The sequence below is a fragment of the Talpa europaea genome, assembly GCF_964194135.1.
Source record: "Talpa europaea genome assembly, chromosome: 15".
Lineage (NCBI taxonomy): Eukaryota > Metazoa > Chordata > Mammalia > Eulipotyphla > Talpidae > Talpa > Talpa europaea.
The window spans coordinates 16,518,570-16,540,608 of NC_140083.1; the positions used below are offsets into that span (position 1 = coordinate 16,518,570).

The 22,039-nt window shown below is 33.5% G+C and overlaps 2 protein-coding genes across 2 annotated transcripts in view; one reads left to right on the forward strand and one right to left on the reverse strand.

Moving 5' to 3' along the window:
- Nucleotides 1–13,664, forward strand: part of CDK17 (cyclin dependent kinase 17) — a gene marked incomplete at its 3' end in the record, with an annotated part of 84,773 nt that extends 71,109 nt beyond the window's left edge. Inside the window, exons 10-17 of the mRNA XM_084255093.1 lie at nucleotides 1,247–1,370; nucleotides 5,819–5,939; nucleotides 8,053–8,150; nucleotides 8,649–8,754; nucleotides 10,709–10,751; nucleotides 11,761–11,851; nucleotides 13,023–13,100; nucleotides 13,627–13,664. Coding sequence (XP_084111219.1) covers nucleotides 1,247–1,370; nucleotides 5,819–5,939; nucleotides 8,053–8,150; nucleotides 8,649–8,754; nucleotides 10,709–10,751; nucleotides 11,761–11,851; nucleotides 13,023–13,100; nucleotides 13,627–13,664 — 699 coding nt within the window. The remainder of the gene's footprint in view (nucleotides 1–1,246; nucleotides 1,371–5,818; nucleotides 5,940–8,052; nucleotides 8,151–8,648; nucleotides 8,755–10,708; nucleotides 10,752–11,760; nucleotides 11,852–13,022; nucleotides 13,101–13,626) is intronic.
- A 6,877-nt stretch (nucleotides 13,665–20,541) lies between these two features.
- The window catches only part of ELK3 (ETS transcription factor ELK3), a gene marked incomplete at its 3' end in the record, with an annotated part of 62,034 nt that continues 60,536 nt past the window's right edge, over nucleotides 20,542–22,039 (reverse strand). The window contains exon 5 of the mRNA XM_084254957.1: nucleotides 20,542–20,640. Coding sequence (XP_084111083.1) covers nucleotides 20,542–20,640 — 99 coding nt within the window. The remainder of the gene's footprint in view (nucleotides 20,641–22,039) is intronic.

Genomic DNA, 22,039 nt, shown 5'->3' on the forward strand with positions numbered 1-22,039 from the left:
GATAATAGATAACTAAGAATTGGAGAATAAGGCTTTAAATTTATTTCCAAATTTTGAGAATTATTTTCATCGTTTTTTACATTTTGTTATGAAGTTTGTGAATCTTGTTTTTCATATATTTGTTTGCAGTTTTTCTTTTTTTTGCTTTTGTATTAACAATAATTTGGAAGGAAGACAAAGATCTTAAATTTCAAAATTTGACAAAGATTTGAGTTTATTATCTTTTATGCCAGGGCTACATGCTTGGCTTAAATTATAAAGTATTTTATTGTTTGTTTGTTTGTTTAAATAGCCCTTATATTTTTCAGACATAAAAAAGTAACCAGGAGTATGTGAAAATAGTAATTTTAGAGTTTTCAAATCATAAATAATTGTAGAAACCCTGCTGCTTAGAATTTCTTCAGGCCTATTATTTACCAGCTGTCTTGGCTTACTCTCAATTTCTCGTCTACAGGTAAATTGAGAGTACACTCTTGAATCCTCTGACTTGAGGCTCTTTTTGTTAACCCCAAAGAATCAAAGACCTTCAGTGTTCATCCCTTTCCACCAAAATTCACAATAAAAGTCTACCAGTAGCCTTCTTTCAAAGAGTCATTCAGAGCACTATAGTGCTAATTGTCTTTTATGAATCATGGCAGATTTTGAAGGCTGAGTAGGAGGTGCTGTAAGTAAAGTACCCAAGAAGTGGGTGATAGAAGCTGGTTTAGGTTATTTTTAAAAAGCACTTTACCAGAGCTATGCAGTACCATTCTCTTTGACACCTCAGAATTTTAATAAAACCGCCAAATCTGATGACTTATTTTCAAGTCTGTGTTCCAGGTCAGTTTTTTTTTTTTTTTTTTTTTTTTGCTTTGCTTTGTTTTGTTTTTTTGAGGGTAGAGGAGATTGGAAGGGTGAATAAAGGGTGGTTATTTATTTTGCCAAAATTTCCTAATCGGGCTGTAATCCTTAGTAGATCTGTAAGTTTATGAGGAAATTTTAAGTCATTTTCTGTAACAAATGAATTATTACTAATAAGGTAAAGTTTAATTTTATTTTCAAAGGTACTTGTTAGGCTAGGAAAAAACAAGTAGATGCCTTAAGTGGAATAATAAATTAAAAAAATTCAGAAAACTATGTAAGGAAAAGACTTTGTACTTAAAAATGTCGTTTTGGTTGGTTTTGGTTTTTTTTTTAACTGTTCTAAGTCATTTGCTTATGCCAAAGTATAGCTCATCTGTAAGACTAATTTTTTTTGTTTCTGTAGCTATTTTTATACCAAATTCTGCGTGGATTAGCATATTGCCACAGAAGAAAGGTGTTGCACCGAGACTTGAAACCACAGAACCTCCTCATTAATGAAAAAGGGGAATTAAAATTAGCAGATTTTGGTAAGGAATGTGTGAGATATTTATAAATAGTTCTGGTGGTTAAATTTAAAAGAACAGTCCTTGACACTGATTACTTTTATGTGCATTTGGAAATTTTCTCTGTGGCCCTCAGAATGAGATACTGACAAAATTTTGGTGGGTGCATTATGTTAGTGAATACTGAATGGTACCAGTTCTCAGACGTGGTCCATAAATTGTTAAGGTTCTGAAACCTTCTTGGGGGATTACCAAAGGTATAATATATTATCAAAATTAAGCCAGATGTTACAGGCACACATTAAAGGTACTGCCTTTCGGTTCCAGACCAGCCTAGCCTAATAAAAGCAAACTTCACAATAAAGTGAGTCTCAAAATATTTGGTTTTCCAGTGCACATGAAAATGTTTATACATAATGTAGTCTGTTAAATACGCAATAACATTATGTCCAAAAGAATACATTCATACCTTAATTAAAAAATATTAATGAAGAATGCTCATCAGGTGAGCCTTCAGTGAGTTGTAATCTTTTTGCTGGTGGAGGTCACACAGTACTATCGAAGATCTCCATTTGTAGATATAATAATATGAAAAACTGTGAAGTACCAAAATGTGACACAGAGATGTGACATGAGCATGTGCTATTAGTGAAAATGTTGCCGATAGGCCTGTTCAACACAAAGTTAACTCAAATCCTTACAAAAAACACGATATACGAAGTGCAGTATGATGAGATATGTCTTTATTTGCCTTTTTCATTGTGTTAGTATTTGCAGCTGAGGTTGATGGTTGGTGATATTAACAAATACGGTGGGTTTGGGGATTTTTTGTTATTTTGGATTTTTTTTTTTCTATGTTAAAGAAATTGACAAGCATTTGGATTATATGTATAGCTCAGGGAACTGGTATTTCCGTATGATCTATATGTGATATTACAGAATCATGCCTGGATAAAAGATCCACTTAGAGTACAAGTTAGACCTATGAATTTTAATATAACAAAAGTACAAAAAGTTCATTGATACAATTTCAGTTCCCACATAACCTTTTAGAAGCTAAACATTTTCCAGTGCTAGTGCAGTATCTGGGAAGAAAATGTACTGTCGTCAGAAAAGACTACTGTAATGCTCCTTTTTCCATCTTTGTGTGAGATCTGATTCTCTTCAAATACTTTAATCAAAGTAATATACAAGATTGAATGCAAAAGCAGATGTGAGACTCCAGTTCTCTTCTATTAAAACAGAACTTTGGGGCCTCCCTGGTGGCGCAGCGGTTGAGCGCTGCATTGCGAGGCTGCCCGCAGCCTCTGCAGCGCCGGTTCAATCCCCGGCTGCTCCCCGGCCACCGGAGGAGGGTCCCACATGGCGCAGACCTCTCCTGCCGCCCACTGCTCCCCTCAGCAGTGTACTTTGGTCCTTCTGCCTGATCTGCTCCCCGCTCTGGCTCTGGTGAATTCTCTCACCCTCCCGCGCTTCTGACTGTACCCAGTGCTTGTATAAATAAATAAATAAATAAATAAATCTTTTAAAAAAAAAAACAGAACTTTGAAGATTTACAAAAATGTAAAACAAGGCCCATCTAGTTTTTATTTTGTTATTCGTGTCTTAATAATGAATGAGTGGTGTTTTTAATGAAAAAGTTGTAAATTTTTTCAGTGTTTCTTATATGGCAAATATTAATAAATATGATATATGGAAATACCGGTTCTTTGGGTCTTCAGTAATTTTTAAAAGTATAGGGATCCCAAGACTAAAGAATGTAGATGGCTGTACTGAATGGGGATTCCCTTTATATGCCCGGCGCCATGATTTTGTACTCATTTATGTGGTTGATAATTAAGTAGCTGTTCATATATCTCTCTTTAGCTAATCCCATTTTAAGGGATTAGAAAGTAAAATGAAATTAAATGTTTCTTCTTGCTTCCAGGTTCTTTTTTTTACATTGAAGAAACTTTTTGTAGTAACTTTGATTTTTTTAAAAAAATTCTACTTTGTGAGAATTTGAATACTTTAATGGAATGTAGTATTAAAGCCATGTAATTTTCCATAATTAGCATTTTATCATTTTTCAGAAGTGATTATAATAGTTTTACTTTTGGGGGAATTTCATTAAATTTGATAAATGAGTGTTTCAAGTATTACTCTGTTAGTAACCTTGAAAATTCACTGTTAAGTGGTAAGTCTGTTCTACAAATTTCTTCATTGACATATTGCCCATTTATTTGAAGGGTATTGAAATAGGTTGCTATTTGTGTTTCTTTCCTTTAAAAGGAAATGGATAGATCACATGTGTTTAAACAAGAAATTACAAATTATTTGCATATACTAACATAGATTATACAGTCTGTTCTTGAGCATAGCTTATGCTGCTCAAATTTCCTTATAATATTCATTCTCTCCCTCCCCGTCCTCTTTCCCCATCTCCTTTCTTTCCCTTTCTCTCTTTTTTAGAGAAGCCCTGCTTAGCAATTAGAAATGCAAAAAGAATGGCAAAGGCTATTAAAAACATATTTGGGGGGGATAGTACGAATGTTTAAAATTTTGCTTCTGACCTTTTACAAGGCATGCCAAGTAAATTTTACCTTCCCACAGGCAAACAAGAAATTTGAAGTATCCCATGAGATAATACAGTCGACATTGTCTATCTTTTAATTATTTATTTTGATTATTGATTACATAGTAGCATTCGTAGAACTAACTGCAAGAAAGGGAGGGCTATATAACTAAGTGATACTATAAGTCACATGGTAAGTTGTTTTTGATCCCTATGAAAATTCTTCCCTTTTTCCAATGGTCCATGAAATTTAAGTTTAGGAAGTACTAATATATTCAATAGATAGATGTTTTCATTAATAATTGAAAATTTCTTGTATAAAAAAACCATATCATGTTTAATTTGGCTTGGAAAAAAATTGTTCATTTCATTTCCATGTCAATATTGAAATTCTAGTTGTAAACCAGAAGCCTGTTAGAATAAGCATCCTAGTTTAGAATCCTGACAGGTGCATGAGAGTAAGTTGCTTTGATGCTATCAGTGTAGGTTAGGGTAAACAAAATTGCAGCCCTGTACTTTGCCCCCATCTAACTGACTACTAATGTCAGCAGAAAGGCTCAGAAAGTTGTCCCCAAAATTCACAGGAACATGATTCGTTGAGCTTACTTTACCAAGATAGGATAGTAGAGTAAAACGTCAAACAAAAGTGTCAATATTGCTCCAGTTATCCCTTCATTGTACTGAGGGATAATAAATGCTGCCTAATTACTTTAAATTTCTTTCATTTGAATGACTTATTTAATGAACTCTGAGTTAGTCTTTTGTGATATTTTTCTTGATATTTGAACAGGTATGTAAAGTTATATATAACAGAAATCACAGCTCAAAATAAAGTGTATGTTAAAAGTAAATTTATATTTTTTAGATATCTTTTAAAGTTTCCACTTCCTGGGCCTCCCCAGTGGCGCAGCAGTTGAGCGCTGGGTTGCGAAGCTGCCCGCAGCCTCTGCAGCACCCGTTCAATCCTCAGATGCTGGCAAGGGTCCCACATGGCACGCAGACCTCTCCTGCCGCCCACTGCCCCCCTCAGCAGTGTACTTCGGTCCTTCTGCCTGTTATGTTCTCCGCTCTAGCTCTGGAGATTTCTCTCACCCTCCCGCGCTTCTGACTGTACTCAGTGCTTGTATAAATAAATAAATTAAAAAAAAAAAGTTTCCACTTCTGGTGATCAGTATTTGGAGACTTAAAGATAGTGAAAACCTCTCACGCCAGTGGCTCAAGAGAAGCTGTGAACAGTCACCATTATACCTGGAGTATCGGTGAATTCCATGTTAAATTGGCAAAGGAATGGCATATGTTTTACACTCTTTACACTAATTAATAATATTTAAAAGTGGTGAGGTCTATCTTATTTTAAAAATTATCCATAGAAGCAATGTAATTTATTCCAAGGATTAAATTGGAAAACTTCTTTAAATGGATTTCTGCAAGGAAATGTCAGAATTCAGTAGGGTCATGTTTTTTTGATAAAAATCGGTATAGCAAATGAATATTATAGTCAGGTTAAAGGTGACAAAAGTCTCTAGTTATAAGTAATAATATTGTTTATCTCAGTGCCATTGGCCTAATTTGCATCAATTTAAGTTCAGCAAGGAAGTAAATTTGATGCTATGATTCAGGAACATAAGGAAAATACCAAGTTTAGAATTACCCAGACAACTCTAGAAGGTACATTCACATGCTTAAAAGCAAGCTCAGTCTTTGATTGTGGAATTATTATTTCACTTAATTACATGAGGACTTGCCTGATCCATCCAATACCATGTGCACTTAAAAAAATTCATAGACGAATTTTGATAATCCAGGAACCTACAGAGTAGCCATCTCAGACATCCTTGTGACTTGTGGCCATGGTGAAGATATGGAGTGGGATAAGTCTTTACAGCTGTTTCTTAATTGTTTTCTCTCTCCTTTGTAGGACTAGCCAGAGCCAAGTCAGTTCCCACAAAGACCTATTCAAATGAAGTTGTCACACTGTGGTACCGGCCTCCTGATGTGCTTCTTGGTTCCTCAGAATACTCGACACAGATTGACATGTGGTAAATATATGCAGATGTTAGTGCCATTTATAGTTTTGAAAGAATGTAGCCATTAACCCATGGCATACTGATAGATATTTGACTTTTAAGGAGATATGTTTTAAAGATCCATAGTATAAGCAATGATTAAGAGTTCTGGCACATGAGAAAGATCATCCAGGTTTGAATACTAGTTCTGCACATCTTAACTATATAATAACATTATTTGCCTGTGCTTCACTTTCCTCATTTAAGGAAATAGGAATAGTAACAACTGCTTTAAAAAACTGTTTTATGGCTAATGTTAAGACTAACTGAACTAGTTAGAGTATTTGGTGTAAGTGATGTAAAATAAAATTGTTTCTGTCATTCAGTATTTGCAAAAACCCACTTGCTTTAAATTTATCTCAAAATAATAAACTGTTGTAGCACTCTTCCTCACCCCTTTAATCACCACACTCCTTTATTCAAACCTTTACTCCTTTCCCATTCATTGCCTATAGAATAGGTACAGTTCTTTATACTTAATAATGTCCACAAAACATGTCTAGATTACTTTGTCATTACATTTTAGACTCACCCTCTATGTAAGTGCTGGCCATTTGTTGCTAAGTGAACTACTCACTGTATCTCAAAAATAACCTGGACTTTTCCCAGCTTTGCTCCTGTGTTCATACCAGGCCATCTCTCTGGAATGCGCATTCTGCTTCTCTAACAAGGACCTGTGCTTGGGAACCTTCAAGTTACGATTTTCATAAATTCTTCCTGGATGCAACCTAGTCTCTGGTGGCAGTTCTTTCCTCTGAACTGCAATTGCATTTATTGCCTCTGCTCCTCATGGAGTGATAAGTCCTATATTTCTGTCTGTTGTCAATGATTGAATAATTATAATTTTATGTAACATTTTTTCTATTTTTAAATTGTGGTTAAGTGTATCACAAAAATTTTTTTTAACTAATTTAAAATGTACAGTTCTCTATCATTAAATACATTTACATTGTGATACAACCATCACCACATCCATTTTCAGAACTTTTTTTGTCTTGCAGAACTGAAACTTCATACCCAGTGAACAATTCCCCGTTTCCTTCTCTTTTTATCCCCTCATAAGTACCATCCTGCTTTCTGTCTCTCTGAATTTGACATTTTTAAGGGCCTCATATGAATGAATTCGTACAGTATTTGTCCTTTTGTGAGTGGCTTATTTCATGTAGCATAAATATCTTCAAGGATCATCCACATGGTAACATATACCAGAATTTCTACATTTTTAAGGTCAAATCAGTATGAAGGTCGAATGAGTAATCATCGTATATTTGTGCTACATTTTGTTTATTCATCCATTGATAGACACTTGTGGCTTCAACCTTTTGGCTGTTGTGAATATTGCTTTTATGTACACTGGTCTACAAATATTTGAGACACTGCTTTCAGTTCTTCTGGGTATATACTTAGGAATGAAATTGCTGAATCATTGGATAATTTTATGTTGTTGGATTTGGTGGGGAGGGTTTTTTTTTTTCTTTTTTTTTTTTTCTTCTTGAGGAACCACTGTATTGCTTTCCATAGTGACTCCATCATTTTATTTCCTATGTAACGTTTTAATATGTAAAATTAAAGTGCATATACTGTTGCCAGAATTTAAGTTCTTTAATAGACAATGTCCTAAGCTGAATGCATATTCACACAGATCCAGAAGACATTATCCATTCATTGAGCCTCCATTAATCTCTCTCCCTTAGTCTCTCTCTCTCTCTCTTCACCCTCCACCTGCATATTCTCTCTCTGCTTTCATTAAAACATTTTGAATCACTTGTTTTGCCCTATCCCTGCTACTCACACATAGTATTAAATGATTATTAGCTATTATTTTATTCTTGCAGAAGAGAGCTAGACATTTTAAGTTGGAAAAAATGCATCAATATATAGCAATGTAGATCTTTAGACAAATAAGAAAAATGTTAACAAGTTTAGTTAGATCTGAAACTATCTCTGTAGGAGGTTTGCAGGGTAGTACAAAATTCTCCACAGGGGCAATTATAAGTAATAAAGGATTCTTACTATTTGTGCTTCATAATATGTAAATAGATTGCTCATTGTTTTTTTGTTTGTCTTTGTTTAATGATATTTAAAGGGGTGTTGGTTGCATTTTCTTTGAAATGGCTTCTGGAAGACCTCTGTTTCCAGGATCGACTGTGGAAGATGAACTACACTTAATTTTTCGACTGCTAGGTAATAGAAAAAATCTTTTCCAGGGATTTGTCACCTATAGTTGATTAACTGGATAAGACAGAATCTTTGAAAAAATACATTTTAAAAACTTTGATACTGAAACGAATGTTAATAGCTGTTACTGTAAGAATTATAATTAGCATAATTATAATCCCCTCCATAACTTCTCTTTTTCATTTACCAAGTTCTATCTTTACAATAAAGATTTTATGGAAGAATAGAGAAGAGAAATATTATTTGAAAATTGACTTTTGTCTTGTATTAGGAAGTATTTCTCTTTTACATGTCAACAAGACACCATCATTTTCATGTCTTCCTTCATTGAAAAGTCCAAAAAACGATCTATGTTTACTATTTCTATCATTTTGGTTTCAGTTTAAATAGTCAAATCATTTACTAAATGTAAATTGTTCTTTAAGATGCTTTCTTAGTACTGCCTATTTGTATATTTTTTCATATATAAAATTTATATTTATAAATACATTTTTTTAAATTTAGGAACTCCATCTCAGGAAACTTGGCCAGGTGTTTCTTCAAATGATGAGTTCAAGAACTACAACTTTCCAAAATATAAACCACAGCCTCTAATTAACCATGCACCCAGGTATTTTTTTTTCTTTAAGTGAAAGGGGGGAAAACCCAGCTATGTTTTCAAGTCTCTTGAGCATTAGCCACAGTTAAGGATTCAGGATCTTAATTGAATTTCTTCTTTCATATGTCAGACTAATTTTATAATTCCGTGACCAAGAATTAAAGTAAGCGATCCAATTGGTTTTGTTTTCTATGGGTTTATTCAGTATTTACTAAGAAAAAAACTGAGAAAATGTCTAAAGTAAATGCCTGATTCTGATACAAGATGATCTCTGAGTATTTTGGCCAGTGACATCGTTTGTATTTGAAGAATATAAACCTTCCCACCTCTTATATTCTGAATGTTGGCCTTTCAATTAGTTTTTTTTTTTTTTTAAAGATTTATTTATTTATGCATACAAGAGCTGGAGTACAGGCTAGAGGTGTGGGCGTGGTGAGAGGATTCACCAGAGACAGAGTGGGGAACAGAACAGGCAGATTGACTGAAATACACTGCTGAGGGGAGCAGTGGGTGAGTCAAGAGAGATCTGCTGTGCCATGTGGGTTTCTCCCTGGATGGCCAGGGGATTGAACTTGTGCTGCAGTAGCTGTGGATAGCTTCATAGGTTGCGTCATAATCCCTTGCGCCACCAGGGAGGCCCTCAATTAAAGTTTCTTTTTCAGATCTCCTTTACAAATGCATCCATGTTCCCCATTAAAATTTGAGTCAGAATATTTTTATTTATGGACTATGTTACATTTTCAGTAAGTAATGTAGAATAATTAATTTAATTTTTTCATTCTTCACTTAAAAAGAGAAAAAAGGACACCAAGATACCAGCTAAGTCCAATGTCTGTTTTAATGAGAAGCCTTTTTACATTGCTCACAACACAGCACATGCACTCTAGTTATATTTATTCTCAAGATAACAATATTGAAAAAATTCATATACCAGAATTACTTTTCAAATATGTATGGGAATTTATGGTCTTACTGTTACTATAACAACTAATAACATTTTAAGTATACTTAAGAGGAATAATATTATGTGCTAGACTTTGTGTGTGTGTTTCTTCCAAGTTGCACAAATCCTATTTTTGTCACTTACATTTTGCTTGCCTAGTATAATGTCTATTATAGGAGGTTGAAACTCTTAAAGTGGATTCTCTGACCTTAGATCTAGCTTCACTGTGTCCAAGGAACTGTGGATATTTGTCAGAAAGTCAAACTACAAAGGATTAGAAGAGTGTGGGAAAAAAAATCTAAGCTGCAACATAGACCACTAAGAATACTCGGAGAGGGGCGGGGGTGAGGGAACGACACTTATTTATAATTGTTTTTTTCAAGTGAAGGGGGGTGTCCAAAAGAACCTGTGATTTTTGATCAAGAGATTGTCCCATGAAAATAACCCCTAAACCCTCCACTCTCTGTTGTATTCAGTGCTTCACTGTAATTATTTTTATCAGCTGTATCATTGGTTTTGAGGCCCTTTTTAATTAAGTTTTATGAAGTTGTTGAGGCATATTTAAATTGAACTTTATGACTCCAGTACTGAATGCTCAGCAAACTACCCTGTAAAAATTCCATAAATGACTCATTTCTGCCTTTATCTTGAACTACAGTGATACAATTTTGGGCTCATTTGTGTCTTTTCACCTATGTAGGAAAATGTTTTTTTACAAGCTGCCCTGATTATAGAAGTTACTTGGTTTTGAGGCAGAATGGTGATTCTGTAGTTTCAATAATCTAATTTTTTCTTGAATATTGAAAATTTGAATTGAAACCCACTTATTTATGGTTTCTTCTTAAAGTGTCAAGATAAGTCTTTTTTAGGGATAAAACATTTGAGTATTTGAAAACTACAAGAGTAGCTATTTTAGAGCACTTGAATTTAGCAAATTAAAACACTTAGAAAACAGTTTTATCTGAAAACTTGCTATCAGCTAAAACAAAAGAGTAAAAGCCTCTTGGTTTTTGTTGTTTCTAGGTTAGACTCTGAAGGAATTGAGTTGATAACAAAATTTCTTCAGGTAAGTTGCATCTTGTTTTATGATTGTTATATGGGCAATTAACTTCTAAGCCTATTTCATCTGTAGAGTAGGATTAATACCTCCCTCAAATATTTATGACAATTAAATATTATTTATAGTATAGCAGTATTTAGCATGCTCAAGACACATGCTTAAGTAAAACAGATATATAGATATTATATTTTTTCTCAATGGGTCTGGGTCTCTTATATGACCTAGAATAGTCTGAAGTAGTCAGCTGCTGGCTTTGATCAGCTGTGTTAAGACCACGTTCTTTGTAATTCATGTTCTCTTATCTTCTCTTTTCTTTTCCTTATATGTACCACCTTACAGGCTGCTGCATCTTCAAATACCATTCATACCTTCATTCAAAGTAGGAAGAAGAGAGAGAATAAGGGTTATATCAGCTACATTAGTCCTCTTGTATCTGGAAAGCAAGGCTTTTCCAGAAACAACTGCAAGGTCTCTTCCTAAGTCTCCTTGACCAGAACATTCATTGTAAGAGAGACTGGGAATTGGGGAGCAGAATTGTCATAATTAGCATAAACTTAGAAGAGTTAAGACTCATGGTCAGAGTTGGAAGTGTGGATACCTTGAACAATCTAGATTATCTCATTAAGGGAAATGGGTATTGAATAGGTAATTTAATAATGTCTGCCTTAAAGGTATTGGTTCTATTTCCTGTGATTCTTTGGTGTTCATGAAGAAAAATAATGCCAAAAGTCAAATATTTTCATTTTTCATCACTTCATAAAATATAGGGGTCTGAATTTTAAGTTAAAATCTAGCTTTATCTTGGAAATTTAGAACTGAGGTACAAGAATTACTATAACCTTAATAGCACCTCAAATTAGAGCATATCATAGTACTCCATATTGTTCTTATAAAACACCGTCATTTTATTAAGTGATCAAGATAAAAGTAGCTCTAAATGCTTGCTAATTTGCACACCCTACTTTTACACTATTTATAGAAAAAGTTAATGAAGCAGTTCTTTGCTTTTTTACAGTATGAATCTAAGAAAAGGGTTTCAGCAGAAGAGGCTATGAAACATGTGTACTTCCGAAGTCTGGGACCAAGAATACATGCTTTACCTGAAAGTAAGAGATTCTAAAGTGTTTTCTCACCCCACTGCCATACCATTTTTTTGTTTTTTTCATTTATCCAAGGTTGGAGATTGGGGTTAATTACAGGGTTAGAAATTGTTACTGGTTTTTAAGCCTAAAATTTTGTTCTTTTTTTATAATTAGGTCAGAATTTCTTAAAGGAAGGTATCTGTTTTATTTATCTATGCTTTATTTCTCTTAACCCCAAGTACATTGCCATTTCTCTATTAGAAATCAACAGTGCTTAGACATGGTTAATTAATCTTACTGGATTTAAGTTAGAAAATGCCTTCTGATGATAGCGATTGTCATGAGACCCCCACCTCGATTGCTTTGATTCAGAGTTGTTAAAAATGGCTTTCAGGCAAAGAATAATGAAGCACAAGCCTGGATAAGATTGTTTTCTTGTGAAAGTAGATTTCCTTGTCAAGACATAAAAATTATTTTCCTCTACTGTGATCACTCTGATTTACTATCCCTATGACAGTGGTGAACATACTGTCATCACTAGAATACCTGATTTCTCAGGCCTGAGGTAACTGCTTGATTTTACTCATAACTTTTTAATCACCCTAATATTTTTTCTTAAAATGTAGTGAGGATGGTGGGAATTAGGAAAATAGTTGGGAAACTGACCTGCCAAAAGCTTTCATTATTTCATTCTCATTTATTAAGTAATATTCATTCACTGAGGTTTGCTAATTATAAGTAAGAATCCTTAAGAATTTAGAACTCTCTGCATTTATTTTAATGAAGCTCTTTGGCAGAGATTACAAATGAAAAAGGTGAATTGAGTGTTTTTAAAGATGATATTTACACTTAATTGTTAATATCAAGTTTCATAGTTTGAGGTAAGTGGTTATGTTAAACCTTTGTTTTTCTCTAAAAAGCTGTAGTTTGAGGACTTCATGACTTTGTGACAAGACCTAGAAAGAGAAGTGTTTATTCTCAGGAGCATAGTCTCGGAGGCTCATTTAAAGCAAAGATGGAAGCAGAGATTATTTTGCTTAGTTGCCTTCTCAAAACATTGGGGCAAAGGGGGAAATATTTTAACAGAGCTATAACTTTGAAAATATAATATAAATGAAAACATTTCATCTATAGTTGGGGTCTGTTTGCTTTAATCATGTTAGTTCTTCACCTGATTTTTGTGTCTGCATTTTAGGTGTATCAATATTCAGTTTGAAAGAGATTCAGTTGCAAAAGGACCCAGGTTTTCGAAACTCTTCTTATCCAGAGACAGGTGTGTTTGTCATAAACCATTTCACGTGTCGATCATGAAATTTTGTGTGAACCAAGTTTTTGGTTTAAAATTGATCAGTAAAATTATCGATGTAAAAACCAATGTACAGTGCATTCCACCACTGTGTATGTTTAGCATGGCACGTACTCACTTTTCTGTATGATGTGGGCAGCTCAGTAATCTTCAGAGAGAAATCTGACTCAGTCAAGTCAGGGATCCTGAAAGCGGCAGATGGCACAAAGACCTTTTACAAGTGGCCTGGCTTGATCACTGCACACACCATCCTTGGTACCTGAGGCAGAAGACACATCTTGTACTTCCCTAGTCATCAGGTTCATCACTCCGAAGCATAGAAGCTGTAGACTGACCCCATCAACAAAAGGGTCGTTTAAGACAGTGCTGATCACTCTTACCGTGGAATATTAGCTTTTGCTGGTGGGAACATTAGCTTCCTAGAGTCACCAAATACTGTATGTGGGATAAAACTGAACCTTGAAATGCCTCATAAGATGACTTTATATTTTAGGACATGGGAAGAACAGAAGACAGAGCATGCTCTTTTAAGTCTGATAACATGGTTTCAAGCCCAGCCCCCAGCCTTTCTTATCAATCAAGGACTCAGATCTGAAGGCAATTATATCTTTTGGTGGACTTGGAATCTCCGTTTGTCTACACTGTCCTCTTCACAGTGGAGTCTTTTTATTTCAGACCTACAGATTGTTTTTATATTTGTTGTCACAGTGTGACAATTTTTTTGTACAGTTGATTTTAAGGTCTTTTCTGCCATTAGAGCCAGTAGGTTACAGCTGTTGATGTAACTGTAGCTGCAATTTTTGTGCAGGACTGAGAAACACAGCGCATTATTTATTGCGGAATCATTGCTGCTAAATAACTACTGTCTGTTTATTTAACACAACAGTTGAATGCCTGAAGATGTTGCAGTGGCTTTATTATATGTGAATGCATCTGTTTCTCCTCTCAAATTGTTTTACTGCTGCATTGTTGTTTGTTTTTAAAATTAAACTGCAATGTTTCCTGGAATGTAAATTTAGCTTTGCTTAACAGTAAAAAAGTGAGCCATCTTGAACACTCTAAGTTACTGCTCTGTAATTTTTTATTGAACATTGGCAAGTAGAATAGCTACGAAACTGATAAGCACATTATGTTTAGGAAAGCATGGGATGCAGAAGTTGATTCAAGCAAGTGAATACCTGCTATTTGGAGAATCTCACATTATATACCAGTAAATTAAAGCACCAAAATTATTTATTTTTAACCTTTCCTCATTTTAGAAATATTTACTGTGTATTATTGAATATTTGTATACTAATGCACTTAACCTATTTTACATTGTGCTTTAATTTAGTTAAAACTAAATCATAAGTTCAAACATGAGAAGTTCTGTTTTCATTTGTTTCAAATGCCATTCTTTTCATAGAAAGAATGATCCTTCATTGGGAGCAATTTATTTCATTTGGGGGCTGTGTGTGTGTATATATATATGTTTTAATATTCACTTGGAATCAGCTGAAAGCTGTAATATGTCTTTGAAATGAGCCATGATAAATATAAATGAAAGAAATGAGAACTTAGATGACTGTTTTAAAACATTGTGTAGGTATTATCTGTTTACCAGAGACAATAAATATTACAGTTTTAATTATGCATCTATTGAACATCATAAACACATCTTGGTGTTAGTAACAGTGTTTTAAGCATTTGTGTTCACTTTTAAGGACTATTTGTTTAGTGCAGCTTACAAACTACAAATCTTAATTGGTATATTTTGAAATGGTCATGTAAAATTTTTGACTTATATATCATGGAAATAGTCATAACTTAATTTTTTTCCTGACATTCACTGTAAAACATTCAGGGGTCCTACCATTTCTGTTCAGGAAATCTTGTAGTTTATTGTTATTTAACAGTATTAAGTGAATTTTTGTATATTACATTTTAACTTTATTTGTGAATAGTGATTGTGGCATGTTTGGGGTGTTATTTTAATATTTCATGATACTGAAATTTTAATTTTTTAAAAAAATTTCTGGAAGAAACAAGATTCATGTGTAATGGTGAATATTGGACCACTACTGCTTTTCACATTTGTAAATTGGTTTTATGTTAAACCCTGTAGCCTAACAAACTGCTGTTATTTCTAACTTACAAACATGTATTAATATTGTACTTTGAAGGTTATAAATATTATGTGGAAATCCCTCCATTTTGTTTTGAAATTTATAATAACACAATCTTCATGTTGTTAAAATCTGGTTTTGTTGAGTCACAGTTCTTTCTTGGGGGAGAAGGCAAGCAGAATGAGATCATTTGTGGGGGGGCATAATTCTTATGAGACTTATTAGCACTGAGATTGTGCTAATAGTGATACTTATATTTATGCTGATCATTTCATAATCTGTAATTTTATAGGCTAACACTAAATTATAAAGCATCAGATCTTTCACTTCATGAGTCATGTATTTGATTTGATATAGTTATCAATAAGTTTGATTCCTGCATAAAAAAGGTAAAGTAATACCTCTAGTTGTAACATAAATTCTTCCTGGTAAGCCCTAGGGAATTTTCTCATTATTATTATTAAGGAGTTTGGTATTTTTTGATACTTGAGCACCATTAAGATTATGAAAGCTTTACAGTAAAGAGAACTGACACTTGGAAAATTTGGACCCTGAATACTTTTGATTCATCCTAGACTGAAATTTCTTCAAGGTAAGAGAGGATGTCTTCTTTGTTTTCTTCTGAGTGATGATGTTAATACATATTAAGTTTATCACTAGATACATAGATGTGGCTGTGTTCCATTTGGTGCTTTATCACCTAGCTTTTCAAAGACTACTTGTTACCATGCAAATAATCTACCTTTGGAATCAAGACAATTCATGTTTGCTTTTACTATTTTTCTTAAATTGTAGTAAAATATATATAACATAAAATTTACTATACAATTCAGTAGTATTACATTCATAGTGGTATACACCAGTTACCATATTTGTTTCCAGAATTTTTCATCACTCCAAATTGAAACTACCCATTAGGAAATAACCCCCTTAATTTTCTCTTAATCCTACCTCCTCTGGTTTAAATTCTAATATATTTTTTCTCTCTATGAAGTTGCCTATTCTAGACAATTCACATAAGTGGAATCATACCATATCTGTCCTTTTGTGTCTGGCTATTTCACCTGACATGTTTATAAGTTCATCCATATTATCGCATATATTAGAATGTCATTTCTTTTGGTGGCTGAATAATAATGTATTAATATACAGTATTTTATTTATCTCTTGATGGATAGGTATGTTCTTCCCAGCTTTTGGTTATTTAAATAATGCTGCCATGAACATTGGTATACATGTATCTATTTTAGCCCTTGTTCTCAATTATTTGGCTTTACATATGTGGGATTGGAATTTGGGTCATTTAATAATTCTTAACTTTTTGAGGAACCACCACATTGTTCCTCAGTGGCCAAACCATTTACTTTCCTAACAGTAATATATCAGAATGCCAGTTTTTCTTCATCAACACTTGGTTTGTTGTTGGTGGTGAGTTTTTTTTTTTTTACATTCACTCTAAAACATTAAGCATTTTACAAACATTCAGTTATGACTGTATTTTTGTATTCTAACAGTTGTGAAGTGATACCTCATTGTGGTTTTTGCACTTCCGTAATGATGTGTTGAGCATCTTTTTATGTGTTATTGGAGATTTGTATATCTGGTTTGGAGAAATGTCTATTCATTTCCTTTGCCCATTTTTAATTGGTCCTCCAACTTTGTTATTGCGTTGTAGAAGTGCTTTATGTATTCTAGATAGTAGACCCTTATGAAGCAAAATTTGCAATTGTTTTCTTCCATTCTGTGGGTTGTCTTTTACTTTCTTGATGGTGTCCTTTTGATGGACTTCACTAAAATTAAAAACTTGTCCAATTTATTTGTTACCCTTGCTCTTGCAGCTTATTTAAGAAACTATGTCAGATCCAAAGTCAGGAATATTTTCTCTTTTTGTGTCTTTTTCCCACTGAATAGTCTTGGCAATCTTGTTGAAAATCAGTTGACTATAGATTTGAGGATTTATTTGAGGACTCTGTTGGTCTGTATCTCTATCATCCTACCCAGTGCCACAGTGTTTTGATTACTTGTAACATTGTAGTTCTTCAATTTTGGTTGTGATTTTCAAGATTGTTTTGGCTATTCAGGGTTTCTTGATAGTTTATTTGAATTTTATGATGGGGGAAATGCCATTGGAATTGTGTTAGGAATTGTGCTGTGTCTGTAGATCACTTTGAGGAGTATTGTGATGTTAACAATATTAAGCCTTCTAATCATGAATCAGGATATTTTTGACTTCTTAATTTCGTTAATTTTCAGTGTACTAGTCTTGTGCTTTATTAAATTTTTTCTAGATATTTTTCTCAATGTTATTGTAATTGCTTTCTGGGTTGGATTTTTTTCTGGATAGTTTTACTTCCTTTCTAATTTGGATGCTTTTTATTCCTTTTTCCTAACTGCTCTGGTTAAAGCTTTCAGTGCTAAGTTGAATAGAAGTGGCAAGCAGCAAACAGAGGGCATCCTTTTATTGTTCCTCATCTTAAAGGAATAGCTTTCAGTCTTGCACCACTGAGTATGATTGTAGCTGCAGCTAAAAGAATAAATGGTAAGTTGGTTTTACCCTTCTTCCTTATCCTCCACCATGTTAGTACAGAGCAATTGATAGAACTTAACATTTGAAACATAAGGGAACCATTTCCCCCCACCATTCAGTCTCAACATTTGTTTCCTTAAATGTTTTAAAGCATTACGTCTGTATGTTGTATGTATGTATTCATAGCATGTTTTAAAGTGTGCCATATTTATGGCTCGGTGACAAGACTAATTTTCTAACTTGTACCCATATGGAAAAGTGAAATTTAGATCCTCTCAAGTAAATGGAAGTAAACCAACTCACTTGCCTCTTCACACCTTTTATCACAAAGTATTTATTGAACAAAAATAATATAACAGTAAAAATGATACATACATGAAAGTGAATGAAGATTTACAGGCATAGAAAAGATGTGTACAAAAAAGGACAACATTTAGGTTATCATTCTATAAAACTTTAGCCATAGCAGTTTAACACTGATCAAGAAGACATATAAAAAGGAAAAGTTATTTTATCTGTTTTTTGAATCTTACTTTCTGACTAAAACATTTGTTAAACGGCCACACACACAGAATGAGGCACAGCTATAAGTGTTATATATCAAAACCTCCAGTTCTTTTTATATGTTACAGTGAGTGTTGTGATCCAGCAAAAACTTCTTCCAATTTTTATGGATCTAAAATGTGTTTAATCCATAACAATTGGAGGAAGGGACTCCAGAAATCAAATTTATGGTCATTTGAATATTTCCAATCAGCAATTATATTTAAAAATAACATTTTTTGGTTGAGAATTTTGCACATTGATTCCAACTTTAGTTTTTCTGTAAGAATCTTGCATTTGGTGTGTGTTCTTATCTAATTTTTTGTTTTCATGTTCTACATCTGTTTTTTCCTAGTAACACACAGTTTTGGCTACTAGTTACTTGTATCTAGGCTTGGGGATACAGACCCTTACTGAGCACCAATTACTATTCACCTTCAGTGAGCTATGTGGCCTTGAGGCAACTCCATATTTGCTGTGCAGTTTCTCTTGGAAACAGTCATGGGTCATTGTCAAAGGTTCCTTCTAGCTCTAACATCATATGTTTGGTAGATACCAGTTCCCTGGGCAAGCTTTTTTATTCAGTGAAGAATTAGCCTACGAGAGGGTGACAGTAGTGTCTGGATTTGGAATCAGCCTCAATTACTTTATAGTAAAATAAGAATATTAGAGTGTTTGGATTTTTTCCCCCCCAGATAAGGGCATACAGTCCCATGCAGAGATGTACAATTCCAGTGGAAAATCTCAAAACTTGGTAAGTATTATAATTGAATTTTAGTTTTTTGAAAGCTCGAGAAATGTTTGTTTTTAGAAGCTTAGTTTCTTACTCCCTTATCTGTGACACTTATCACCTGGCCGGAATCAGTTATTCACATTTCAAATTGATTTCTGTTACTGATAGCTAAGGATACCCTAATCTTGACTTGGGCACTTTCGAGTTCTCTTATGGTACCACAGAATTTTTTTACTTAATGTACAGGATGATGCCTTGCAGTGGTGCCAGCTGATTTGTTGAAGAACAGGAAGTGTTTCTATTATCACTGCTCTAAACTACACTGCACAGAAGAATTTACTGCTGAGTGTTCCAAATTGTTACATAATCAGTTCACTTCCACACTGATTTAATATTTTATATTTTACCAGATTTGCTTCATTCTCATTATAAATTTAGTGATACGTCAAGCAGTATATCCTACCTTCCATTTTCCACAAGCAAGGCTATACCTATACATATGAGGAAACCTGGTATTACAAAATTGTTTCTTTGCTGTTTGTATACATCACCAATCTCTGAGCCTCTTCCATAGTATTCATTTTTTTAAATGTTAATTATAGTGCCAGAGGTTTAGAGAAACCCTAACTCATAATGATACAGTAAATGTGTGATTCTCAGAGAACAAGGGCTAATTTTTTGAAATAAGGATATGCTAAGTAGAGTGTATTCCAGGGGCATGGATAAATGTTACATAGCATTTTCCCATCTCAAGTTTTTATGTGGGAAATGTCTAAATGATTATAAAGAGCTAAAAGTCTAGCCTTTCAAAGTTCGTTGTTTTTTTTTTTAAATTACTTTAGAACATTTTCTTTTGAATGTTTATTGTCTAAATATAGTTTAGTTTCTTATAAAAACATTAGTTGGACATTACATTTGCTGAATTTCAGTTTCAAAAGAGGTTCTAAGGCAATTCTTATACAATTGAAAGCAAAAAAGAAAAATATGACTATGCTTTCATATTGCCTACTTGTGAAAAATAATGAAATTCTACTAGAGAGCTGTTTGATACTAATTTTTATCTTTCAAACACTTTCTCTTAATACTAAAAATATATAAATCATTTACATAAAACTAAATGCAAAGGAAGGCACAGCTGGTTATAGTGTATACAAGCACAATTCAGCATATGCAGAATTAAAGAGAAAAAGCTTCACAGCCTTATTAGTTACTGAAAACCATTAAGAAAATTTCTTCACTGTCAACAGTGTTCAACACATAAGAGCTAAAAGGATATAAAAAAAAACATTAAAATTCACGTAATGCAAAACAGATTTTCATATATACTTGAATATAAAAAAAGTTTTAAAAATGCTAACAAATCTAGACCATCCATGTTATGAAAAGTGCAAACCAAATTAATAGAGGGTTTCACAATGTCCTTCTTATGACATGGGAACTAGCCCATGGGGACAAATTTGTTTCTTCAGTTAATGAGTCTTTAATTTTGGCCAGATGTTATCAGGACTTCTGAGAGCTTGAAGAGAGCAGTACTGGAGAAGCAGCTCTGTCCAGACTGGGGATTGGCACTGGCATGTGACCATTAAGCAGTGTCGGGAACTGTAGGGAACAAAAATATAATTATTGTAAATGCATTGGGAAGACTAATAAAGACTATTTTTTACATTCCTACCCATAGTAGATACTTTTTTTTTTTAATCACCCCTATGATCAGTTGCAGTTATTTTATAGAATTGGAAGAGGACAATGAGATCAACAATTACATACATAGAGCAAACAGGATAGTGTCTCTATTTTATATGCCCAGACTATTGGTAAAAAAACAAGTACTTTATAGAAAAGGTTCCAAGCTATTAGAATGTTCACTTGCTTTAGTTTTTCATATTTTTTATAATTTAAATTTTGATAACCAGACAACTGTTTACATGTGATTCTAATCATTTGTAACATTATTTTGAAATTGGGCAGGAGGTTTACAGAGTACTGCAAAGACACTTCTCAGTAACTTAAAAATGAGACATCTTTGGGGGCTGAAAAAGTATTCTTTGTAATTAAAATTATAAGTAATATCAAACAAGAATAAAATTAATTTCTGTATTACTGGTAACTAAGATGTTAAATAGGGTAGATGCATATTCTTTGATATATTTTATATTACTCCCAAATGAACAGAAAAATAAAGACTACCTTTTAAAACATGATTGTTCACAACTAGATTTTCATTGTCTGGAATGAAATGTGTTAAAATGACTTTAACACTGAATACCAAACTACAGAGACTGTCACATGTTAGAAGTACAATAAATATTTGTAGAGCGAGTAAATATATTTGCAATTTTCATGTTATTTCAGTACCTGTTACTTGTCTAGTGTCTTACAGTTTATTAATGGCTGTCACTTCATTTGGTATCAAGAGCCTGTCAAGTTTGATTATCCCCCACTTTAATAAATGAGAAGAGTCCAAATAAGTCCTGATGGACTAAAGGTCATAGCTAATAAGCAGTAAATACAAGTTTTAAACTTTCTGACTAAAAGATAAAGAAAAAAGAAAAAGATATTATACTTCCTAAACCAAACAGCCCAACTTACTTTGGCAAGTATTTGTGCAGAGATGGTGAGTGAGTGCAGGCAGGGGGTATGAGTTCTCTGAATATGGAGCTAGAAGGGATAATGCTAAATGAAATAGGTGGATGGTGTCACTAGTAGGTGGAATATAGAATAAGACTCAGATAAAGATCAGTATTAAAAGCCAACCCTTGAAAGCTGACGCATCCAAAAGGAGGGAGCAGTAAGAACAAGGAAGGACTATGGGTGATTTGGTGGTGGGTGCACTATGGTGGCAACACCTGATGGTGATATCCAAATATCTCAACTAAACATTTAAAAATTATGTGGTAGTGGGTAAATTCTGCAGATCCTAGGCTTCAATTTCCTTGTTTTAAAATGAAACTATTGGAATGTTAATTAAGAAATCACAAAAAAATTACTTAGAATATCT